Source organism: Dipodomys ordii, unplaced genomic scaffold, assembly GCF_000151885.1.
Source record: "Dipodomys ordii isolate 6190 unplaced genomic scaffold, Dord_2.0 Scaffold284, whole genome shotgun sequence".
Classification (NCBI taxonomy): Eukaryota; Metazoa; Chordata; class Mammalia; order Rodentia; family Heteromyidae; genus Dipodomys; species Dipodomys ordii.
Window position 1 is genome coordinate 308,509 of NW_012267500.1, and position 16,348 is coordinate 324,856.

Here is a 16,348-nt window from a genome sequence, read left to right on the forward strand (position 1 = left end):
CACCAGTGTGCAGCTACAAAGTTATCTTTTTTTATGTTGGGACATTAACTGGGAAAATGTACCAATGAAATTAATATTCTATTTTTGCCTATTTAAATATAGCCTCATGATTAAGAAACACATCTTAATTCAACTATTTTAATTACATAAGTCTCTTTTTCTACACAATGCTCATCTACCTTTATAACCTGTTGCCCATGAATTAGTATCTATTTCTGAAAAGAGGTGCTTAAGTCATTTAACCTATCTAATTGGCCATGAAACCTGATTTTTTTTGTCAGTTATGGGGCTTGAACTCTGGGCCTGGGCGCTGTCCCTCAAGCTCTTCAGTTCAAGGTTAGTGCTCTACCACTTTAGCCACAGCGTCACTTCCAGCTTTCTGATGGTTAATTGGAGGTAAGAGTCTCATGGGCTTTCCTGCCCAGGCTGGCTTTGAACTGTGATCCTCAGATCTTAGCCTCCTAAGTAGTTTGGATTACAGGTATGAACCACTGGCATCCCGTGAAACCTCATTTTGAATGTACAGTGATATGCTCTACACACACACACATTTTTTGTTTTTGAGTCTCACTATGTAGTCCAGGCTGCCTTCCAACTCCTGATCCCCCTGCCTCTGCCTCCCAGATGCTGGGATTAAAGGTGTAGCACCTACTCACATGTATCTTTTCAGGTGGTTAGGGCTGATACTGTGGTTTGAACTCAGGGCCTCATATTTGCTAGGCAAGTAAATGCTCTACCACTTGAGCCATGCCCCAGCCAGTTTGCTCGTTATTTTTTTGACAGGGTTTGTTTTTTTGCCTGAGCCTGCCTGGACTGCAAGCCTATTTTTGCTTTCTTCCATGGCTAGGATGACAGATGTGAACCATGGTGCTCAGCTGTTGGCTGAGATGGGAGTCTTGAAAACTTGTCCAAGCTGACCTTGAACTGAGATCCTCCTGACCATCTTCTGACTAGCTAGGATTTACAGGTGGGAACCACTGGTGCCTGGCTTCACAATTCATTTTTTAAAAGGTCCAAGAGTGAACCTCATGTTTGTTGTGTGACAACAAAGAGGTACACATATACTCAAGGTAATAGAGGACATAAAACCAATGTTTTATGAAAAGATATTTATTATTTACACCACTGAAATAGTCCCATAAGAACAATATACACCATATTTATTTAAAAGGATCAATTCCTTTCAAATACGGAAACTGTAGAAAGCAATACTGTCAACACAAAACAGTGGTCACATTATATATCTGCAGGCTTAAGCATTGCAAATAACATATATTTAATCTTGTGGCTAGATAGGTTCACTGAAAGTGTTAGCACTTATACAAGATAGAGCAGGAATAGGACAAAACTGTGTGTTCATGCTTGTTAGAACTCAATTGGTGATACGTACCACCTCCATTATCACAATGGTCTCAAGCAGAGTGCTTCTACTTAGCCACCAAAGAGAAATGCACGCTTGTGCCTTCACTGTGTTCTTCAGCCTCATTTTCTATTCCTCTACCACAGAGTTGTATCATGACTGATTCTCTCCAGTTCTACTTCAAGAACACTGACAAGAATAAAGACCAGACTGAGACAGCTCAGAATTCAGAGGTGAACTAACAGACTCCAGAACAGAGGTGCTGCCTATAACAAAGGAATACAAAATTCTGGTACTTTAAAGGTTAACAAACTAGTTATTTAACTTTTTTTTTTCCTTCTGGTTCTTAGGGGGAAAGCACTAGTTCCCAGATAGGTTCTGTTAGATCTCAGCAGCTGATAACAGTGAGACAAAAAACACAAGACATGACTTGTTTCCAAAGTTACAGAATGATGCTGTTGAGCACTCAATTCTCTCCCATTTTCTTTTTCAACTCTTTTCTTTCCTTTTTTTTTGGGAGGGGGGAAGAAGGGAGGGAGATGAGGGGCTGGGTGGAAAAACACCTCAACAAATGCTGGAGAAAATACCATTTTTCAAGAGTAACAGTATAGTCATATAAGGGGAAAAAGAATTTCCTAGCATATTGCTATGATCTTCAAAAAATATAAAATTAAATTTACAAAAAACTGGAAGACCGAAGATAAGCAGTCTGGCATTGCTTCAGTGTCCAGCACTATCATAATAATTTCTAGCAGAAAAGCAAAAGTTCATGGATCTCAAGTATCTTCACTAACTGCCCGGAAAACTTGTTAACTACTGTCCTTGCTTCTTTGACAGATACCTGTAAGAAATCAAACACACACATCAAAGCTCTATCATGCTGAAGACACGGAAAATCTCAGTCTGCTCTTAAAGGCTATCTCTACGACAGAGAAGCAGAAATTAGTCGCGGATTGCTGACTGCCTCTGTGCCCTCATGATGGCTCTGGGCGGAGCTCCTGCCAGAACTGACCCATCACAGGCCAGAGTGAAGCAGTGTGTCCAAGTTCACACTGTCAGCAAGTGGCAGATTCGCTAGAAGCTCCAGAAATGCATTCTTAACTACAAGGCCATTCTGTCTTCTTCTCAATGTGCAGTTATTGTACACTGGTAACTTGTTAGGAACTCACACCCCATTAAAGATTCTGTTTTCCTTGCATAAACCTAATGGCTGAATAGATGCTGAGAGACTCTGACAGCAGAAGGAAAGATGCAGTTATGTTAATAAAAAACCAGCTTCTTCCTCATGGTGTATACCACCTCCCCGTGTCTCAGTGGTGAACTCCAATTAGCAGTGTGAGTGGGAGCAGCGGAGTTCTCAAGATTCAGGAAACACAGCTGAGGTTAGACTGAGGCTCTATGGTAGTGTGCTGAATCCAAACTGTCAATCGTCTGTAATGTGAACACTGGAATAGAAATGCCTGCTTTGTTTTAATAAGGTTAAAAAACTAATAAAAAGCTATGTGTCATCAGCACAGTGCGTGACAACTGTACTCCCAGCTATTCAGGAGAAGTAGGAGGATCTCGATCGGTGGCCCCAAGCAAATAGACAAGATCCTACCTGAAAGTAACTAAAGCAAAAAAAGCTGGAGGTGTGGCTCCAATGGTAGAATGCTTTCCTGGCAACAGAAGCTTTGAGTCTGATCCCAATACGACCAAGAAATGGGAAGGGGGAAAAGCTTGGGAAATGTCACTAGAAAATATTTTAGAATTCATTCATTTAAAATAAATACTAAGGATTTATGTGTATACTGGAGTTGCAAGTTTTTTGTATTCATGGGTGTAACCACTTTAAGAATAAGCAATTGGCACTTACCTTTCCCAGTATTTGTGATTTAGCTCCAAAAAGTCATCTAATTTTGCTATTTCTTTGAGGTACTGAGTTAATTTTAAAAGTTCTTTGTCCTTATCACGGTTTAGGTGTGCTTTCATAAAAGGTCTTATCTATTAGGAAGAAAACAAGTTTTATATTGTGGTAAGGAGAGCTACTAAAAGTTATACTGTCCTGTTGATTGGAGTTACTGAGACTACAATATCACTGAGGGCATCAATGATAAAAATAATTGTGAAAGCAGTCGAGTTCAAGAAGCAGTCACAGAGAATATGGATGACCAATAGCTCTTTTTTTTTTAGGGCGGGGGGGGTCCTGGGGCCTGAACTCTGGGCCTGGGCACTGTCCCTCAGCTCTTTAGCTCAAGGCGAGCACTCTACCACTTGAGCCACAGCACCAGTTCCGGCTTTTTCTGCTTATGTGGTGCTGAGGAATCGAACCCAGGGCTTCATGCATGCAAGGCAAGCACTCTACCACTGAGCCATATACCTAGCCCAATCAAAAACTCTTGACCTCCTACAGTCTGAAGCTGACACTGGTGCATAAGAGGGTGTGGAATAGTGCTTACTCTTGCTTCGTACTGCTGAGTCTCATACCATTTCATTCAAAATAAAGTCAACCTGAAACCGTTTTTAGGAATTTAACTATCTCCATCAGCTAAATTTTCTTGTATCATTCTTTTCTTACGTAGATAATAAAAATGAGGTTTGCACAACTACTGAAAATCCCTTCATTATGTTTGTGGGTGCAAAACAAAAATCATTTTCTTAGGGTAATGGATCCATTTCTCCCCCAAGGCTACAGCTCTTGTATTTGTGGCACTTCAGGATGTAGGTCAGCATCATGTCCCTTACGCTATTCTCATTGAAGACCCAAGTAGGAGTCCCGCAAGGAAGCCTTCAGAAGTGTTCTTTCCGCAAGACTCTCTTCCTTGTCTTATAGCACCAAGTTCAGGACTAGATAAAACTTAGTGCTGGGATTTCCAGCATGGAATAGATGTCTCTGTATTATGTACTAAAGTGAGTGGAACTTGGTGCTATAAGACAAGGAAGAGAGCTAACCTAGAGTAAAACTCAGGCATGAGTCAGGTTACCGAGGAGAAATCCATGCAAAATACTAAATGTTCGCTTTCATGTGAACTTTTCTAAATTCTTAGGTTGTCTTGCCTATGACCATAAAAACACAGTGCAATCAGGTGTCACTTGACAACAGGGAGACATTCTGAAGCCTACCCACAGGAGACGACACTACTGTTTTATTACACGCTGGAATGGAGATGTAGTCAGTGGATAACGACAGCCTCATCATATTATGGGCCTGGGTACTGAGGGCAGTGGTAACACATAGTATTTGTATACTGAAACTCTTGTAAACAATGCAAGTGCTAGGCACTGGGAATGGTTCAGCTCTGTTATTGTCTGAGATGACCCTCATACACATGCTCCATCACTAACTAAAACCACATTAGGTGGTGGTGACTGAACTTCAAAACTTAAACATTCTGGACTGGGAATGTGACTTAGTGGAAGAATGCTTGCTTAGCATGCATGAAGCCCTGAGTTCGATTCCTCAGTACCATATCAACAGAAAAAGATGGAAATGATGCTGTGGCTCAAGTGATAGAGTGCTAGCCTTGAGCAACAGAAGCTCAGGGACAGTGCCCAGGCCCTGAGTTCAAGCTCCAGGACTGGCAAAAAAAAAAAAAAAAATTCTACTGAAGTTCTGGTTATATAAGCATATAGCATGTATGTCTTACCTTTAGTCCATTCTGGGGATTCATTAGAAAATTTCTTCCTATGTCATCAAACATAATGGTGTTTTTTTTGCTGTAATACTCAGAAAACTTTCCCCATATAACTCCGAGAGGCTTTACCTTGGAATAAAAGTTTAGACTGAGTTCAGATTTCATCAGTAGTTACCCTTCCTTAACCAAAGAGCGCTGTACAATGTTGTGAAGACAACGCAGCTCCTTCCTCCTGTGACACGGCCATGGCCGCCTAAAATTTCTCTTTCTATTTTGGTGCCAGTCCTGCAGCTTGAACTCAGGGCCTGGGTGTTGTCCCTCAGATTTTTTGCTCAAAGCTAGCACTCTACCACTTGAGGAACAGCTCTAGGTTTTTCATGGTTAACTGGAGGTAAGAGTCTCATAGGCTTTCCTGCTGGGACTGACTTCAAATCACAATCCTCACAGCTTAGCCTCCTGAATAAAGATTAAAGGCATGAGCTAGTAGCACCCATACGGCAACAAGAAACTACATGAGATTAAATGGTAATAAATATTGACAAAGGCTGTCAATATTTCATAATAAGAAAATAGCTTTTTCCTTTCTAGTGTCCTAATACTACTAAGGAATGTCAGACACAATAAGCCAGATTCTTTTTTTGTATGTGTGCTGGTCCTGGCGCTTATAAACTCAGGGCCTGGGCACTGTCCTGGTCCTGGGGCTTATAAACTCAGGGCCTGGGCACTATCCCCCTGAGCTTTTGTACTCAAGGCTGGTGCTCTACCACTTGAGCCACAACTCTACTTTGGCTTCTTAATTGGAGTTGAGTCTCACAAGCTTTTGTGCTCAGGCTGGCTTCAAAAAACATCAAATTTCAGATCTTGGCCTCCTGAGTAGCTAGGATTACAGGCACAAGCTACCAGTGCCTGGCTTAGAAACTAAGATCCTTTATAATGTTAAGATTCAGGCCATGTACGATTAAAGTTTAGTAAGTAATACATTATATTTTCCTCCTGATGTATGCAGTATTTCTTTTACTGGATGAGTGCCAGTCACTTAAGTCATTTTACTGATGAATGTGATTTTAGTACTGTCTCACCTAAGCTGTTCTTTTTTTTTTTTTGGGTCCGGTCATGGGGCCTGAACTCTGGGCCTGGGCGCTGTCCCTCAGCTCTTCAGCTCAAGGCTAGCGCTCTACCCCTTGAGCCACAGCGCCACTTCCGGCTTTTTTCTTTTTGCTTATGTGGTGCTGAGGAATCAAACCCAGGGCCTCAGGCATGCAAGGCAAGCGCTCTACCACTGAGCCACCTTCCCAGCCCCACCTAAGCTGTTCTTTTTTTTTTGTTGGTCGTGGGGCTTGAACTCTGGGCCTGGGCGCTGTCCCTCAGCTCTTCAGCTCAAGGCGAGCGCTCTACCACTTGAGCTACAGCTCCACTTCTGGTTTTCTGGTGGTTTATTGGAGATAGGAGTCTCACAGTCTCTCCTGCCCGGGCTGGCTTTGAACGGCGATCCTCAGATCTCAGCCTCCTGAGTAGCTAGGATTACAGGCGTGAGCCACCAGCGCCCGGCTTAAGCTGTTCTTCTATCCTATATTCTTCCCAATTCTTTTAGCCTGAGTACTTTCTGAACATATGGTCTCTTCTTCACTCATCTCAAATTACCAACAGTCCATCCAGGGCCTTGTAGATAGCTGGTGCTTGACATATTAGAGAGTTCTTTGATGAGTGAAAAGCCCTTGCTAGGCATGGTACTTCAGGCCCTCCATCCTACTTACTTAAGCAGTAGAGGCAGGAGTGAATTTGAGGCCAGACTGGGTAAAGTTAACAAGACTGCATTTCAGAAACAAAATACAAAGGAAGGACTCGGAGCATGGTTCAAGTGGTAGAGCTTGCCTACCATGCATGAGGACCTAGATTTGATCCCCAGTACTGAAAACAAAACAAACTTTTAATTTTTTAGTTCAGTGCTTTTCTCTAGTGGCTCTTATTGGTATGTGTGTTATACAGACATCACTCTATTAGCGATATACATTCATTACAGTGACATACGCATTTTCAGTACCAGTTTCATCTAGGGGACGGTGTCTTCCTCAACATTCAGCTTTTTTCTCATCTACTTGTCTGACTCCGCTTTCCTGCCTGCCATCATCATAGGACAATTACCCAAGGCCACAACTTCCTGCTGTGAAGTGCTTAATTATTATCATTAAAGTTCAAGTCTTCAACCTAAAATACATATTTTGTGTGTCAGAGTTCAGCCGCCACTTTACTATCCACTCCGATGAGTTTGTAAACTTTCTGTAGCTTTCTCTCTCAGCATAACTTTGGACAGTACACTTGCAAATAAACCCATCCTTAAAAGCAGGAGTTCTTACATCTATCAGGCCTCTCCTCGGAGTGTGCACTGTTATCATGGCCGCACTGTCCAACATGAAGGTAATCTTGTAATTTGCGTTTGTACTCACTCCCAGCTCCTATAAACACAAATGTTCATGGTGTTAAACTAGAATAATGTGAGGTGGGATATTCCAGGCTTTCCGGGTATTCCAGTACCAGGTTCCCCAAGACGTTAACTTTCTATACTGGTGGCCTCCACTGTTTCTAAACAACCAGCCAGGATTTTAGTTTCTCTCAGCTAAATCTGTGTGAAGAAGAGAAGTAAGTTACTTCCCAACTGCCCATCCTAGAAAAGCATCCCCTCTTGAGGACGGCACACCACTGGGAAAGTATTGTGCAACAGTGGGAAGAAGTAGGAAGAGCTGACTTCCCCATGGAAATGGCTGAGACGCTCAGTAAACCCACCTTTAACTTCATGTACTTTACGTACGTCTACTCCCAATACTGGCATTTATTTATCTACTCAATGTCCTCCAGGAAGCATAATATTAATTCAGAATTTTAACATGACAAATGCAGTTTCAAAACATTTTAAACAGCTTGTTTCTAACACTTACTTTCATTTTAGCTTCAATCCACTTCATATTTGTTGCAGCTAAAACATGAGGAATAATACAATACATATGAAAAGTGTAAATTCCTTTTGAGTAAGCTTCCCAACAAGACTAAAAGTTTCAATGAATCACAAATAGAACCCTACTAAATTTATGCAATTTCCTTTCAAATACTCGTTTAAAATCTTACTTTAGTGTTGTCTTCTGAAAAGAAATAATGTTTATCTCTAAGACACAGATAACCAATGTTCAAAAGAACTAGATATTAGGAAATTTATATATCAAGATACAAACACCCTTTTAAAGCCAGCCCAGCCACTGATCTCTATAAATTCCAAACTTGAACGTCTGGGTTGCCTGGATCACAGTTTCTCCTGCATTCCTAAATGCAGGCTGTGCACAGGTGTATATAAGCATAGTATGTTATGGGTCAGCAGTTCCTACTGAAGCTCTACTCTGTCAGCCTCAGCAAACTCCATCTCATGAAGTCTAGCAACTTGTAACAAAGAAACAAATTCATAAAGTATACCCGTGGTATACCTTTGTTCACTGTCAGACATTAACCACTTTTGGGACTGCTGACATTAAAATTCAACCCACATTTTATTTTCTTGGTTCCAGATTATTGGACTAAATTTAAACAGTCTGGAGACGTAGCTCTGTAGTATTTGTGACTATGCACAAGGCGCCGTGTCTGACCCTCAGCACAACAAAAATACCATTTTTTAAAAAGGAAAAAGACTGTGTGCGCATGTGCACAAATATGCACTCACCAATGTGTGTATTTAAGGGGAAATAGGTAAGTTCTCAAAAAAAAACAAACCCTCAAAGAACAAAAGCATCATCTTATACTGAACTAAATTTTAGACTATTATATCTATAATAAGTAGAGCAAAAGAATCAGATTACAGTGAACTAAATTTTAGATTGTTGTATCTATAATAAGTAACAATCTGAAAAGGAAATTGGTTTAAAATTTATTACCTGTTTTATGACTAATTCCCAGATGAGAAACAGACTAGAGCTGATGGACTTGGTCATTAAGTAACTATTATGTTTGACATGGTGCTCATTGCTACACCAATGTTTCCTTTAATATGTCTAGTTATCACCACAGACTCAGACATTAACTTTCTTCTCATATGTTATATCAGAACTGAGGCTGAAAAAAAATTTGCTGAACAGGACGCACTGTTTACCCTATTACTAAACTAGGAAATTCTCGCATTTTAATCATGCTTTTAATCTTAAAAGTTATGAACTCAGTTACTGAACAATGTAAATTATAAAGAAAAGTACAAAGGAGACTTACAGATTGCAACCAACTGGCTTCTCATCTAAGTCCTATTACAATGAAAAGCAATACCTTTGACTGATGGTATTTTACTTAATCCACAATGATGATAAATCTTCTGTTTCCTTATGACATTGCCAAGAAGTAACTCTCCTTATGACATTGCCAAGAAGTAACTCTCCTTATGACATTGCCCAAAAGTAACTCTTAAGTGTTTGCGGGGGGGTGGGGGTGGGGGGGTGGGATTTAGATCAATGTACCACTTCATTTTCTAATCAAGTTGTGGAAAAATAATGTCACTGAACTAAAGACTGCTCTACTGATGCAGTAACACCCCAGGCATCAAAGATTCCACAGTAGTCAAAGTAGGGAAGTTAAGAAAAGAAAGCCATTTTTATTCAGGTTTCATTATCTATTCTTCTCCTATATTTAACCATCACAGAGTTATTTGGCAAACCTATATATAAGATTACGTGTGATATAAAGAAATTAGACTTGTCCCATTAGAAAATTTGTTAAAAAAAATGAAAAATTTTGGGCTGGGAAGGTGGCTCAGTGGTAGAGTGCTTGCCTTGCATGCATGAGGCCCTGGGTTCGATTCCTCAGCACCACATAAGCAAAAAGAAAAAAGCCGGAAGTGGCGCTGTGGCTCAAGTGGTAGAGTGCTAGCCTTGAGCTGAAGAGCTGAGGGACAGTGCCCAGGCCCAGAGTTGAGGCCCCACGATCGGACCAAAAAAAAAAAAATTTCAAATTTAAACACAGGTTTTTTTAAAGTCATGTATAAGAATACAAGAAACAGTCTTATTCCCATGAAATCTAACATAAAGAAAAAAGCTTACACCAAATAACAATGTCATAATCTTCATATGCAGATGTTAGAAATTCATGAAGATAAGGCCTCATTAATTCTACCCCAGTCTCTGCACAAGACCTATGATCTAAAAGAAAATTGAACACAAATGATTATGAGTTTATCATGGATAATACAGCAATAAAATTATTATGAAGTGTAACATTAATACTCACTTGCAAACTCCTCCAAACTGAATTACATAGGCCAACAAAGAAATGTTTCACAAAATACAATATCCTTGAAGTCTAATTTTAATCAATGAATTTTGATCAGGGGGCAAAGCACATAAGTGAGAATCCAGGCTTACACAGAAAATACTCCTGGACACTGGTGGCTCACACCTGTAATCCTGGCTACTCGGGAGGCCAAGATCTAAGGACTGAGGTTCGAAGCCAGCCCAGGCAGAAGAGTCTCTGTGAGACTTTTACCTCCAATTAAGCACTCAAAAACTGGAAGTGGAGCTGTGGCTCAAAGTGGTAGAGTACTAGCTTTGAGCAAAAGAGCTCATGGACAGTGCCAAGCTCTGAGTTCAAGCATCACAACAGAGGGGGGGGGGGAGAAAATGCTAAAGGTTTTTTCCTCTCGTTTTAGATATTTATATTTTATGAAATGAAAAACAAACTGGACCCCAAACACATATTTAGTTAGATATAATTACATTGTACCCAAATGACTAGCTAATAACTCATTAAACCTTAAAGTAAGTATACATTAAATTATGACATGCATGAAAAGTCTAGGATTAGAAATAAATTCTAATATCAATACTGAAGGTTGAAATGAGCAGCTTCCTTAATATTACATTTGAGACTTCAACCAACCTAAATAAATAGGAAAAAGGGATAAAAATATCACAATATTATTTTAAAATATTCCTCATAAAAAGGTAGGCATTTTTTAGTGCTTTAAAAAAAATCAGAATTAAACCAAGTGCTGATGGCTCATGCTTGTATTCCTAACTACTCTCTCAAGAGGCTGAGACATGAGGATCACAGTTTGAGCCAGCCTGGGAAGGAAAGTCTGTGAGACTCTTATCTCTAATTAACCACCAGAAAGCCACAAGTGGGGGCTGTGGCTCAAGCGGAGCAAAAAAGCTCAGGGACAGTATCGAGGTCAGCCACAGGACTGGAACAGCAACAATGACAATCAGGATTAGTATCATTAAATTATGATGTATCCACAAAGCAGAACAAGCCAAAATGTGTGTGTGTGTGTGTGTGTGTGTGTGTGTGTGTAGGTGGACACACACACAGAGGAATATATCCAAATAATATTTAATGTCTGAGATGAGGTTTAATCTATCATTAAGTCAAAGAAAAAAGGAGATATAAACTCATACTAAAATATTAAGAGTGAGCTGGGAGCCGGTGGCTCACACCTGTAATCCTAGCTACTCAGGAGGCTGAGATCTGAGTATCAAGGTTCAAAGCCAGCCTAGGCAGGAAAAGCTGTGAGTGGCTCAAGTGGTAGGGTGCTAGCTTGAGCTGAAGAGCTCAGGGACAGTGCTCAGGCCCAGAGTTCAAGCCCCATGACCAACAAAAATAAATAAAAATAAAATAAAATATTAAGAGTGCTCATCTCTGGGTTCTTAAAATAACAAATGATTTCTTTTGCTTATGTGTATTTCCTACATTAAATGATTTACTTTGCAATAATAAAAGAAGCTTTCAAATGTTTCCTGTCAATTAGTGGGGGGAAAAAAGGAAAACAAAACCATTTGCTGTAGGTGACAGAAGATGAAAAACACGACTGACTTACCAAATAATGTATAATCAACATCAAGTACTAAAAGCTTCTTTCCTTCTCTGGGAGGATTCAATATTTCCACTTTGTACTCTTTTACTCTGCGAGAAATTTTCAGTAGGTTTTCTTCCCTAAAAAAACAAATAAACAAAAATTCAGAAGAAACATCCATTTTGCCTCACATGAAAATTTCTTCTCAAGTGCAAGACACTTACCTGTTTTCTACTTCAACTACTTCGTCTTCGATATCAAAGTCATTGACAACATCATCATTGTCAGGGGGTGGACCTAAAACATCTTCCTGATGAGATGCAAAGAGGTTTTGTTTTACCACACAACCTTTCACATAGCAAACACATGCACAGCATTAATAACAAATGAGGTGCAACTGGAGTTCAGGAGTCTTTCTAACACATACCCTGGGGGGATTTCCATTGTTAATAACTCTATCTATATGTTCCCTGGTAGATCTGCCATGTCAACTTTGACCACTTGGTCTTCTGCTATACTTACAGCTAACTACATACTCCAAAGTTCCCCAATACTTTCTTCTGGTGAAAACATGTCCACAGTAAAGTTCTCATTTCTAATTGACTACCAGGCTGACAATTTTTACCACAATTAAAAGCTATGATAAAACAGGGTAGCATAAATTGTATTTTCATAGGCACAAATGGTAACAAAAATTAAACATTTACCAAGCTCTCCTCACGAGTTCCCATCATCATGATTTTAGTATTTGGTTTCAGTTTGAGAGCTCCAAGCTTAACATCATTTTCTGCAGGCTTGCCTACAATACAAGCAAATGACTGTTTTCTCACTAAAGTCCAGGAGCTAATTTCACTATTCCATTATATAAACCCCTAGCATTAAGAGATTCAGTACAGATAGGCTTACATTAAATTGTTACTGTCGAATCAATCATCAGGGATAATAAAAATGCACAACTAATATAAAGGCTGTTCTCCCCCTTTCTAACTTAGAATGCTTTTATTCAACTAACTAGACAAATTAAATTCAACAAGACCATATTTTTTTCTTCCAGAGGCTTCCCAGAAAAGTGAATGCCTAAAACACAATGACAGATTTACAATTATATTGACAGATGGAAACCATAAAAGCCCCTTGTATGTTAAATACGAACCCTGCCAATATATTTTACGTGTCATCTTTACTTCTGAAACAGAAGAGATAATTTGGGCGGGGGAGGAGGCCCTTGCTGTGGTGAAAACATTGTTAAAATATTGACATCAGAAAATAAACGATCATTTCACCTGGGACTTCTCTGTCAATGTTTTAATACCGGAGCACCAACTGTCAGAGGAAGCAAAAGTAATCTTAACAGTGGTGGGTGTTTTCAGGTAATCTTTCATAGTCTTACGTTTAACCATTCAAACCACTTCAGGGCTATCCCTATCTAAAATTTGAAAGAGAATTACTAAAGAAAACTAGAGAAAACAGCAAATACAAAAATTCATAAGCATCAATGCAAAAAAATCCAATGTAAGGAGAGCAGAACGGTACCTTTAACCTTGAGTCCAAGTAACTTTTGGCGTTCTGGCAGCACTCCAGTGAGGGTCTTGAGGAACTGTTTGAGGTCTAGCACAGTATCATCTTCTGAAAGGGTGGTCACCACATACTCCTGTCCACCCCATTTTACGATGATCGGGAGAGCCATTCTTCAAGCATAGGAGAAGGCAGCCTCTGTTCAGAACATACACACATACACATACACACACACACACACACACACGGAAAGAAAGCATAAAGAAATGAACAAGTGAAACTGACACATCAGAGAAAAACTTCTGAGTTTTACAAACATGTGGAGTATGTGTTATAGTGGACAATTTAGTTGTAGAGAAACAGATGTTTCTCCATACGGAAGTGCTTCCAGAATACTAAAAGTTACCAGGACTCCAAAATTTAAGTTACTCCACTCCCAGTTTGGGGCTTAAAGTTACTTTTTTCTTAATATTTTATCAGATTCTCCTTGATGTTCAATTAGAAAAGTACAACAGTGAATTGCCTATACCTCTTCTACTTGGTGGAATTTGTGCTACAGGCAAGTTCCTCCCTGATTGACCATCCATGTTTATTTAACATTTGAGAGGCAGTGATTAGGGGCAGACTCTAGTTTAGACTAATGTCAGGCTCCCTGGGTTCCAACTCTAGCTTTTCCACTTAGTAGCTGGTTGACTCTCATTGCCTGTGTTTCCTCATTTGGAAAACAAGGATATCCCTTATTCTTAGGATTCTCACCAGAATTAAATTAGTATTTGTAGTTACATAATGCTGGATGCACAGTAGGCACTATATAACAAGTACTGATTAAATAAATTGTAAACTTCAATCTTATTAAGTTCCTGTTCTTGCACAGGCACTGTGCAAAACAAACTACTTTATGAATTGGCCAGTTTAAACAGATAATTTTATTTAACAAGGTTGTTGATGAGAATGTTTTCTCTTTTATAATTAAGAAAACAGGAGTTTGGAGAAGCTATGTAATGTAATCATGGGCACTTAGCCCATGGCAGAACAGGAATTTTGACTAAGCCTTGAATACCCTATCTCTTTACACCACAATTCTCTCTCAAGTTTGAGCTACAGGGTTATGGCATCAAAGTTGACTAAATACAAATTACACAGATTCCATACCAAGCAGACACATTTTACATAGTAGCTATTAGTCTCATTAACACCTCAATGTTGGTTGCTTCCTTCAAACATTAAATCTCAATATGAAAACCCATTAGAAAACAAAGTATTTATCATTAACATGTTCAGTAGTACAGATCACCACATTTACATATATAAAAATGTTTCACATTTGTATTCATATTTATGTTAACTCATGTGTATATGATCTACTGGTATTTTTTTAAGCAAGTGTGTTCCATTTAGGCAATATATGTCATTTTAGACAGAACTTGCTCTAATAAATGGTCTTTGAGCCAAAGTGAAATACAGTTTTTACTATAGGAGATGGAAACAAAAACAATTTCAAGAGCAAGGAAGGCACTGAGCACTAATATATGTTGTTATGGACAGAGACCAACTTGAAATGAGATCACCAGAGTTCCAGGATGACCTTTCATAAATCATTTCATTTCCAGACTAGTGGATCTCAATGTGGTTTCTGAACCAACCAAAGTCTTGACCTAATCTGATAATGTCTTAGATAATGTCTTAGAGATGGACAGAGGGACCTAGCAATTTGTGTTTGACCTAGCTTCACCCCACTATCTTTGATCCATGCTAAAATATGAAGGCCACTGCTCTGGGTCCTTCAATGTGTTGTCTTAAAAACAAGCATGTGCCAGGCATACAAGTTCCACGTGCTGATGAACAAACCTTATGAAGTACTTGTAGACCACGGCATTCTAAGCAATTTAATGAAATCATCTCATTTAATCTTCACAATCCTGGACTAACAACTACTGTCCTCAGCAGACACCCGGAAACCTAGAAAAGTTACAATAATATGCGCAAGACCGCACTACTAAAAAGAAGAAAAAGATTGGGCCCCGGTGGCTCATCCTCTTAATAAGGAGGTTGAGATATGAAGATCAAAGCCAGCCCGGGCAGGAAAGTCTGTGACATTCTTCACTAAAAAGCCCCAAGTAAAACTGTAAGAGGGCCAGCCTTGCGCGAAAAAGGCTAAGGTACAGCTAAGTTCAAACCCCAGTCCTGACACACAGCCCCCGCCCCCCCCCCAAAAGTGGCAAAGACGACGAGTGGAAGCAAAGGGATCCGTTTACTTGACGAGGCTGCGGACGACTTTTAAAACAACACTAGCAAAAGGAGCCATCAAGCGTCTGCCCGGTCAGTCGTCGGCCGTCAGGTGGTTGGTGTGGGGTAGAGAGCTGGGTGGACTGACGGACGGGCACCGACACGCACGGGAGGCAAAGCGGGCGGGATGCGGGGTTCCGCTCTAAGGAGGGCAGGGGGCAGCCGGCGGGAGGAACGAGGTCTGGAAATCCAAAACAACGTTAACGCGCGGGCAGCGCTGCAAAGAGGCGAGAAGGCCGCGGCCACCATCGCCGCCCCGCGGGCCGGGGCCAGGGGCCTGGGCGTCGGGCCCAGGACAATCACGTCCCCCAGCCCGTCGAGGTCCACGCGACGCGGGCAACGAAGTCACGACCCCCGAGCCCCACGTCGCCCCCGCGGGCGGCGCATCACAGCAGCTCGCGTCGCCTCACCTGGAGCGCGGCGGAACCAGCGGCGGCGGCGGCTGCAGCAGCGAACGCAGAAACCCGCCGCAGCGGAACCGAAGGCGACCGGAAGTAGGGGGCGGGACCGGGACCGGAACCGGCTGATGAACCGGACGTGGGTGGTGGGAACCGGAAATGCGCTGAGGCTGCGGCGGCTGTTTTGTCGTCGCTCCCCGTAGGAAGCTAATTCTAGAAAGCCGAGGCTTGGGAATCGCCTCCCGGCGACGTAGAAGCCAAACTTTATCGAGGTTCCGTCCGCCGTGCCGAGGCCCGAGATGCCTGAGGTGGGGGCGGGGGAGAAGGCGCGCAGGTTGTGGATAGGTGTGCGCATGCGTCCGCC

At 41.0% G+C, this 16,348-nt stretch overlaps 1 protein-coding gene across 1 annotated transcript; it reads right to left on the reverse strand.

The window, feature by feature from the left end:
* Positions 1-1,100: 1,100 nt before the first annotated feature.
* Positions 1,101-16,077, reverse strand: Ublcp1 (ubiquitin-like domain containing CTD phosphatase 1). Its single transcript, XM_013036409.1, has 11 exons — positions 15,997-16,077; positions 13,319-13,498; positions 12,493-12,584; positions 12,010-12,095; positions 11,810-11,925; positions 10,038-10,136; positions 7,908-7,945; positions 7,329-7,427; positions 4,987-5,103; positions 3,216-3,343; positions 1,101-2,201 (listed from the first exon to the last, which is right to left on the reverse strand). The coding sequence occupies exons 2-11, from the start codon at positions 13,470-13,472 to the stop codon at positions 2,174-2,176; spliced, it is 957 nt and encodes a 318-aa protein (XP_012891863.1). The 5' UTR covers positions 13,473-13,498; positions 15,997-16,077; the 3' UTR covers positions 1,101-2,173.
* Positions 16,078-16,348: the final 271 nt, after the last annotated feature.